The 10,246-nt window shown below is 33.2% G+C and overlaps 1 protein-coding gene across 1 annotated transcript; it reads right to left on the bottom strand.

Annotated features, from left to right (window-relative positions):
• Nucleotides 1–1,820: 1,820 nt before the first annotated feature.
• LOC143078400 (uncharacterized) lies at nt 1,821–9,705 on the bottom strand. Its single transcript, XM_076253275.1, has 3 exons — nt 9,639–9,705; nt 8,806–8,816; nt 1,821–2,034 (listed from the first exon to the last, which is right to left on the bottom strand). The coding sequence occupies exons 1-3, from the start codon at nt 9,703–9,705 to the stop codon at nt 1,891–1,893; spliced, it is 222 nt and encodes a 73-aa protein (XP_076109390.1). The 3' UTR covers nt 1,821–1,890.
• Between the last annotated feature and the right edge of the window lie 541 nt (nt 9,706–10,246).

Genomic DNA, 10,246 nt, shown 5'->3' with positions numbered 1-10,246 from the left:
TATTGGAGTCGCAATTCTCTCGCCTATGTATTCATTCGCAAAGGAAAAGAGTAGCCTCCGTAGCGGAACAACTTGAAAGTACTCCCGTTATTCTTTTTTAAACATCCTGGAGAGTAAACAAAGTTCTATTGATAATTACTTTTTAGGAATTAATCTTGTAGACATACATATAAAAACGTTCAGGTGGATTCGCAATTATGGACGTCATGGAAATGCAAATTAATCAGAGAAAGTGACGAATGTTGATTTTTAGATACAGGACTGCAACAGTTATGGTAATCTTCGGTGAGGAAAAAGGGGGCATTTACTATATACAAGGTGATAGAACGTGCCACTAGAATATATAACAGTTTTATGCTTGAAAATATGTGAATCGGTCGGGAAAACTATTAGAAATATATGATAAGGTCAATAAAGTTCCCATAATCTCTCAAAAGTTCGTCCGTCATCTTTCTGGGTGTTCCAAGCTGTATTTTTTCAACCAATTTTTTGTCTTTTGAAACTTTAGTACCTGTATTACACTGTTTCATTACATACCACATTGAACCCAAACAATATGAGAAAAGGTAATATTTTTATGGAATGTTTTGAAAAGGTAAACGTTTTTAAAATATATATTATTTGAAAAGGATGGGGTAACAGAATCCTAATGACACACTTGTTTATTTACAAAATGCCCTTACATGCATCTGCCTTTAATTTTCATTTTCTTTGCCAAAACACGTATAGTTCATAGCTGATTGCAAGTCAAAGTCAGCGTTTTTCATAGGAGTTCTTTCCCTTTGATTACTTTGCGCAACGTCGCGTGAACTTTGATGACGTTGATCTATTCTCCCAAACAAATCATCCGGAAAAACAATGGCTACCATTGCAATGTTAATTTCCCATAGAGAAATGTTTAATGCTTCGTACACACACTTAGACAGTTTCGGGATAACAAGAGGTACGTGAAACGTGTTGTAATTTTATTTTCTGTAAGAAAATCACTGTTTGAAACAAATATTTGCTCAAATAAAAAAAAAAAATCGCAATTTTTTGACGGACAGCAAAGCTTGAGCCAGACTATCAGTTTTATATTCCTTGTGGCCGTTCTTGAATAAGTGGGTCTGAACATGTATCGTATAAAGAGATAAAAACATATCCAGGCATTAATATTTAGACATGACAAACAGCTTAACAATGCAATGTTTAAAATATCCGTTCATGTAAAGCTATTGCTGGTCATTTATATTTTGAACAAACACTAGCATAAACGTTTCCTGATATATATGACGTCACGGTGACATTCCTATTGACTCTTTGTCACTAAAGAGACAAGATTATATTGACCTTTTCATCTATCATTCTAATTAAGTATGAAATAAAAGCAACAGTAGTATACCGCTGTTCAAAAAACGATGGACAAAAAAACAAAATCGGGATAACAAACTAAAACTGGAAGAAACGCATTAAATATAAGAGGAGAACGACGACATAAAATTAAAATTTAACACATATAGAAACGGACCTAGCATAAGACAAAATCCGATGAGAATAACAAATAAAAGTTCAAAACCAAATACATGAATTTGGGATAGAAAGGTTCAGATTTACTTTTGATCATTTTAATGGCTATTTCAATGGCTCTTATAATATTTTGTCTTTGTAAACAAGGCGTTATTTCGTGAAATATTGTTCTAGCTATCAAGAATCAAACTTCAAGATTGTTTTTGGAATTCTGCAAATATTCACAAATAATTTATAAAACTTTTTTTTTGTAAATCAATCATCCCTAACGATATATAGCAAAACAAAAAAAAAAAATTGAGGAACATCACATAAAGCTTTATTCATGCAACATTCATATCATTATTAATGTCAGTCTCGCTTCTGTGCTACTACAGATAGCCTTTATTTCCCATAATCATATCCTCCCCAGGGACCGTTAGTCCAGCCTTTATTCCAGCCATAATTTCCGTGATATCCAGTGTATCCGTTATAACCATGGTAACCACCACTGTATGGTCCTGGTGCATAATATCCTGGATAATAACCCTGAAACATGAGAAAAAAAAAAAAACCAATTAAGTTTAAATCAATTAGGATAATAGATAATCTTTGCCGTATTTTGAGCAACTTTTTTGAAATTAGGGTCACCAATGCTCCTCAAATTTGTACTTATTTGACTTTCTTACTATTTCGATCTTAGCGTTACTGACGAGTCTTATATAGACGGAACGCGCATGTGCTGGCGTTTAAGTTTATATGCTTTACATTTGATAATAATGATATTTAAGGAATGACTGTAATATTTTTTCTGTCTATAAAGACTAACATAAAAAATTTGGTGCACACTGAATAACGCGCGTAGCGGGTTAATTGCAATACTCATATACGAAGACCCTATATCAATACTGAACGAATAACAATGAGACGAAGAACAACGATCAAGAGTTGTTGACGTATTTTCTAAACTATGTTAAAAATTAAACTATAGTTGTCTCTCTTTGTGTGTTGTTAATTGTAATTCACAAATACCAAAATTAAAATACTGTACAGACTTTCTGTATATTATACTCATTTGTGTAGAGGTTCCATCCTCTGTATTTCATTTACAACTTATACAAAAACAATCCTTTGAATTAAAAATACATTTTATTACACCAACTTGTATTTACATTTTCATGACCTGAATATACATTTTTACTTTGTGGCATTACTTTGGCTACAGAGTATTCTATAATATTTTGTTGAGGCGCCAGGGTGACTACCGATTACCTATACACAATGGCTATCAGCTGACCTATGTTGACATAGTGTCATAAAACCCCTGGTAGTTAAACACGGTTACACCACCACCTACCATGGGGAGTGACCGGGGAAAACACTCGTATTACCAATGCTCCAGTTATTAGTGCCCCACCTGTTGGCAGGTGTAGGCCTCCCCTCTATAAGATGAGGTGGAGGAGGTCCCAGAGTCACCCATCTGTAGACCCCACCGTTACCACTAACCACATTTTCCAAACCTGCAAGTTTTAGAACTTGTCAGGCCCAGAGCAAGGGCCGAGTGAAATAATCCCCCAATCACTACCAGTCTCCCTGGACCTCCCCCCATTCAAAATTGACTCTGCGCCTAAGGATAGTAGAAGATGATTAATTTCTAAAAAGTGTCTTGTTTTCTTTCCAATTATTAAAATTGTTAATTACTAAAAACTAAAATTAATTCTGGATGCTTAAATCACAATAGTCCATAATATGTTAAAAAGTGCTGAATAACTGAAATGTCCAATTCATAGAAACGCAAGTTTATTCGAAATTATCCTGTATTGGTCCAATACTATGAAGGTCAGCCTGGATACTCGTAACCATAATATTCCAATCAAATACATCAAACAAGTGCCTGAAAATATAAAACAAAACAGCAGCAACTATTCTCATAGGGAGGGTGGGCGGGTTTTAAATAGTTTAACTTATTTGTGAAACACCTGCTTTCAAGTCGACAGCAAATTAACAAGTGCCCGATACGGGAATTCCAAAATTCTAATTCAAGCTGATACGGAAATTCCAAAATTCTGATTCATGCTGCGAGCGCCATCTATGGCCATGCCGAATATGGCAATGAGCTACAGACTGCAACACCCACGCACCCACACAAATATTCGATTGAATTAAACCAGATTATTGAAAATATAAAATTTTTATAATCTCTATTAATTGCAATACTCATATACGAAGACCCTATATCAATACTGAACGAATAACAATGAGACGAAGAACAACGATCAAGAGTTGTTGACGTATTTTCTAAACTATGTTAAAAATTAAACTATAGTTGTCTCTCTTTGTGTGTTGTTAATTGTAATTCACAAATACCAAAATTAAAATACTGTACAGACTTTCTGTATATTATACTCATTTGTGTAGAGGTTCCATCCTCTGTATTTCATTTACAACTTATACAAAAACAATACATTTTATTACACCAACTTGTATTTACATTTTCATGACCTGAATATACATTTTTACTTTGTGGCATTACTTTGGCTACAGAGTATTCTATAATATTTTGTTGAGGCGCCAGGGTGACTACCGATTACCTATACACAATGGCTATCAGCTGACCTATGTTGACATAGTGTCATAAAACCCCTGGTAGTTAAACACGGTTACACCACCACCTACCATGGGGAGTGACCGGGGAAAACACTCGTATTACCAATGCTCCAGTTATTAGTGCCCCACCTGTTGGCAGGTGTAGGCCTCCCCTCTATAAGATGAGGTGGAGGAGGTCCCAGAGTAACCCATCTGTAGACCCCACCGTTACCACTAACCACATTTTCCAAACCTGCAAGTTTTAGAACTTGTCAGGCCCAGAGCAAGGGCCGAGTGAAATAATCCCCCAATCACTACCAGTCTCCCTGGACCGCCACATGAGAGCTCAAGTCAGCAACCAAATCTGACATGGGTTCTCACCTCCACAACATTTTCATTATTGAATCTTAGGTAAAGTTGATTATGGTGTACGTAGGAAAGACTCAACCCCCACACCCTTGTATATTATTCAAGAAAACCTGATTTCCAGTTTGTGACAAATTAGTTCCATTTGTTCTGTATAAAGACACTTCACTTGCCTTAATGTTCTCGTGTAATATAGCTTTACCCCCATTTTCTGTAACAAAGTTTTTGGCCACTAAATTTCTCTTTTTCTGTTCTGTTCTATTATTGCACCCGCATTTAAGGGTGCAACATGCCAGTATCGCACTGTAGCATTGAAGACCATATTATAATAACCTTTTTAAATAAAGCCTGGTAACGTAGGGTAGACCATTTTTACATTTTCAATTAAACCATTCCCTGTCAATTCTAAATCTGTCAAATCATTAGCTCCACAGAGAATAATAATAAAATGAGGAGATGGTAAAAAACAAATATTCTTTTTGCATCCATTAGGGAGTCCAAATCTTAAAGAGACTATAGAGACAATAACAAGTGGAAACAAGGAACTATCGTTCATAAACTCGGAACAGTAACTTATCAAGTCCAATTTGGAGATTTAGTATGGAAGAGACATATTGATCAGATTCGTGAATTCGTACCGCAGGAAAATAAAAACATACCAAACATACTTGAAATTACCATATCTGATATTGACACTGAATTCATAACAATACCAACATGTAACTCAATTGCGATACCGAAAACTCTGAAAATAACAATGAATCCGAACAAACCAAAATAACCAAAAATAAAACAGTTGAAAATGCTAATGATACTATCGTTATGCACCGCACAGAAATAGTAAGAAAGGCACCAGAGAGACTTATTAGAAACATATGACTGTAAATATTTGTGGTTAAGTTAGTGTAGTGATATCACTGTAGGTTTAGGATTTCATAATTGAACATTAAAAATATAGACAGTAAAACTTGTAGCTATTAAGTTCAATTGAGTGCAAATTGAATTTATTACTTTCATTCACTAGAGATTAATCTTGTTTATCTTGATCTTCTAAATTAACAGAGGGAGGATTGTTATGTTAACATTATACGTTATCACTTTTATAGTTGAATTGACTTATAATTAACACTGACAGTTAGGAATTTATAACATCAGATTAGCGGATGTTGTGTATTTGTTCTATAACCCTATGATTGCACTGACACACTGTTTTGTACTATGGGAGATGTGATGTGTAATAGCCAATATTCACCGTGTATATTTCCCCAAGATAAATTTGGATTCTTTTCTATTTTTAGCCTAAATTGCTCGTCATAGGTGGCCCAGTTTTCTGACCTCGTTGCCGCTAGTCTTATATCGCGCATATATTTTAACAATTCCTGTGCCCGTGTGCTGTATTTCTCAATGTAGACACTCATAAAAACCATGAATGCTGAAGTCCATTCATTTATGGACAAATAAACACTCGACGATCTTTTTTCAATGCAAATTTTCCCCCTTTTTAATTTCAAATCGCCCTCGTCCACCTCTTCCATTGCTTTTCGCGTTCTCAAAAGAGAATGAAGCTCAATAAACTTTCCCTCCCAAATTTTTTTCTTAATTTTAAAAGACACGTGTTCCCCCACTGTGTCATGAATGCTAGATTCTTGTGACGGAGAGAAATCAATGGAATTATTTGCAATTTCAAAGTTTTGGTGTAACGGGTCGTGCCTTAAAGAGGGGAACGCTCGTGCATCCTCCTCCGACTCATTACCTGATGAGAAATCAGTAGTTTCCACCGGTCCTTCTGTCACCACGTGTCCGACCCCTTGTGTTTTCTTGGCAGTTCTTCTCCGTCCAGCTCCGTCCTTCTTTTGTGGGATTTCCTCGTTCTGCATTCTCTGTCCGCCTGTCCTGTTAGCCGTTCTTCTCTTCTTTCCCATGGCCCTGGATGGCGATCCTATGGCATTTCTCTTGTTTGGCATCTTTTCTTTTTCTTTTAAATAGTTTAACTTATTTGTGAAACACCTGCTTTCAAGTCGACAGCAAATTAACAAGTGCCCGATACGGGAATTCCAAAATTCTAATTCAAGCTGATACGGAAATTCCAAAATTCTGATTCATGCTGCGAGCGCCATCTATGGCCATGCCGAATATGGCAATGAGCTACAGACTGCAACACCCACGCACCCACACAAATATTCGATTGAATTAAACCAGATTATTGAAAATATAAAATTTTCATAATCTCTATTATTTAACAGTGTGCACCACATTTTTTATGTTATTTCGAATAGACAGAAAAAATATTACAGTCATTTCTTATAATTTAGTTCTAAATTCTTTTTTAAACCGCAGAAAATCACGAAAAACGTTGATGACGTCACGGTCACATGACTAAATTATGTCTATGGGCTGATACAAAAATAACGTCAGCCAATCAGAAGACGCGTTACATCCAAAATTAAATTATAGAAATATAAAGCAATTTAAAACTGCATTACATCACTCTATAATTATATTTCGTCTATAGCTGTGAGATATATCAAATCCATATATAATTGTTGATGAACATTTCAGTAACTGTAAATCTGAAATATTGAATTATAGAATAACATTTTATTCTCCCATGTATTTCATCAGATTGGTTTCCGCTTACTTATCACGCGTGACGCTATATAAACACATTAATGATTATATACAGTAAATTATAAAACGGGGAACTATAACGGGGAACTTTTCAAATACCTTAATATAAACATTTGAATATATGTTGCAGTTATGTTTCAAATGTTTTACGTCATGGTGTCTATGATGAGTTAATTTAGATTGTATTCATACCACGAAAGAATAATGCAAACATAATATATTAATATATCATACTTCCCCCCCCCCAAAAAAAAACATGATCAATACGTTATGCACTATTTGTGTTTAACGAAGTGAGAATGTCCTTTTTGATAAAAACATAATATTTCTTTGGAATTATTTTGCATTTGTAAACGTGGTGAAATTGTAATTTACTTTTCAATACCAAAAACTGGTAGATTGATAACGATGAAACGCCCTATAAAGGAGAATCAAAAGATACAAAAATTGACTATAACAGATGGAAAGTCGAACTGATAACACTGAGTAAAAAAAAACCGATTAAAACGATACAACAATGCCTGGATAAAAGAGAAACTGAAAACAGAGCAACACGATTCTCGACAAAAACAAAAGGTGATTCCGGGTGCTCAGGAAGAGTGAGGTGACACAACTACAAATATAAAACTCTCTGCGTTGCTCATGTAAGTATATAATGTCATTTGTTTGTGACATTCGAGGGAAATAGGGAGGGCTGTTATTACTAAACTGCATCTGGTGTATTGATTATTTCAATTTCGATTGGATAGAAGCTTACAACATACAATATAGTCACCAAACTTTGAATTATCTAATAAATAAGCAAATAACGATACGGTATTTATAATTGTGAACTATGTATATGTTTTATCAGAAATACTAAATCACCTTGAAACTGAATATTAGTGGAAAAAAAAAACGATGACGTAAAAAATGTACTAGATTAAATGAATGACGTAAGAAATACTTAATAATCGAAGACGAGGATTCGGATCCGGAAGTAGGACTATAACACAAAGTTATTTTTTAAACATTCACAAAAAAGCTGAATATGAAATTTGAAGAAATATGTCTGCCAATTCATTCATCATACACCGAAGAACAAAGATTTGAACGACTTATAGTCACTACAAAGCTAGTTTTGTACAGGAATATTAATTTTAATTCAAAATTAAAAAACCCAAATATTAGTAGCCATCATACCTGAAAATATTTCGACATTATTTAACTGTAAAGAATGCTTCAGGATGTACTTAGGTGAGGTTTTGGACACCTGTGTGTTTTTTCATACGTTCAAGGTGAAATATTTTGCCCCATAACACCTATTTATCTTTTAACATAAGACTTAATAGCTCTTAAAAGGTAATTTGACCAAATTTAAGAAGATTCTTAATCCCCCCTTTTTTTTTTATTTGAGACCCAAATAGTACCAATGCAAAAATATAAGGTAAAAGTCCGAAGCAGTCTTTTCTCGTCATATTTTATTAATCAAATATCTCGAAAAGAAGCTCCATGACCTATCAATATTTTTAGCTTATTTTGATCCTTAACTTATAGTCTTCCAGCTTCTGTTAAGTTTATTATAGAACACAATATTGAAAACTACATTATTGATATGACATCTAAAAACTATTCAATTGCATATCATCGTATGAAACTGTTTTTATTGATTTGTTACTTCTTCATGTGCTTCAACGTCTTATATGATAATTAGTTATAAAATTTAAATCATTTAACAACTTCAGATATTTTCATACTTACATAACCTGCATCTGAAGAAAAAAAAAGTATTATAAATTATGATTTTATTCTTTATTTAGTTTATGAAAAATATGTGTTATCAATGTCGAAATTTTTTATCTTTGAAATAAAATAGATTTTTGAAAAATTAGGTGAATATAAATTATAGCGTCAGTATATCTAAGATCCTCTAACATAAGATTGTGTAATGTGTCAGACAAATTCTAATAGAAATATTGTATATCAGAATTTTGAAAATATAAGGAAAGGACAATAGGAGAGCTATAAGATATAAAACAAATTCCAACGAGTATCAAATAAAAGAAACATAGTAAGGTTAAAATTCTTAATTTTAGATACAAATCATAAAGTTCTTATTTTTTTTTATTTGTTGTTTTAATTTTCTAAAACGTGGTACGAAAAGACCGAGTTTACCTGATACAACTGGTAGAGCATTATTTTGAAAATGACGAAGCCTTTTACACAGAAAATAGATTCTTATGTATAGCTTATTTGCTTATCAAAAACAGTCCAACATTTTATATATTTCAAAGTTACATTCTATGTTTGACAAAATAAGTTGAAAACAACACGTCATGAATTTTCTGCGTTCGAAGCGCTTTTTAATATTAACCTCCATCAGGAAAGCTCAAAGCAAAATATTTGAAAACCAAGGATGTATAAGAACCGAAACATTTGAAGATATATAAAACCAAAAAGAATCTTAATACTAGCCATATGTGACACACGGCACTAGCAGGAGTTGTGAGTTGTAATACTGAAGATGACAATTATCAACAAAATAAAATATTAAGAAATAATGAACCACTTAAATTAAGCAAAGCCTTACTTACCACTCTGCACAGCAAATAATCCAATAAGGACTAATGCAATCATAACTGTGAAACTGAATGTATTCATTGCTTCTAAATCTAACCGTTTGCAAGGATACGCTGATTACTGAGAAATACTTTTATTCTGGCTGAATATTGTCTACGCTTTATATACATTTTGCAATCAACTCACTGCAAATCAAGAGGAAAAAACAATCACACACATGAGCCTATAACATTCGGATTAAAAATGTAAATGTATTACATAAGCCATCTCCCTTGTCATGTTAGATGCAAGAATGAAAATAAAAATTAAAAAAATACTAAAACATCTTAAAAAATCATATTTCTATGTTTCATTAAAAGAATGAAAAAAATCATTATACTGGTGTTGTTATGAGTGATGACACTAATTTTGTTAATTTCTAATGTTATTACAAAGCCACAATTTGCTGTAATACACGTTCAGGTTTTAAAATAGATAAAAAAACATCGGGATATTTAGATGGTTTCAAAAAATTTTGGTAAGAGACTGAACTGTGTAGTTTGAAACCATGGACTTTTACAATTATATATATATAAATTGTTTCATTAGACTAGTAAATAATTTTAACTACCATCTATTTATT

This window comes from Mytilus galloprovincialis, chromosome 6, assembly GCF_965363235.1.
Source record: "Mytilus galloprovincialis chromosome 6, xbMytGall1.hap1.1, whole genome shotgun sequence".
In the NCBI taxonomy this organism is placed as follows: domain Eukaryota; kingdom Metazoa; phylum Mollusca; class Bivalvia; order Mytilida; family Mytilidae; genus Mytilus; species Mytilus galloprovincialis.
Note: the sequence above shows the minus strand (reverse complement) of the source record. Positions and strands in the feature narration are given on the sequence as shown.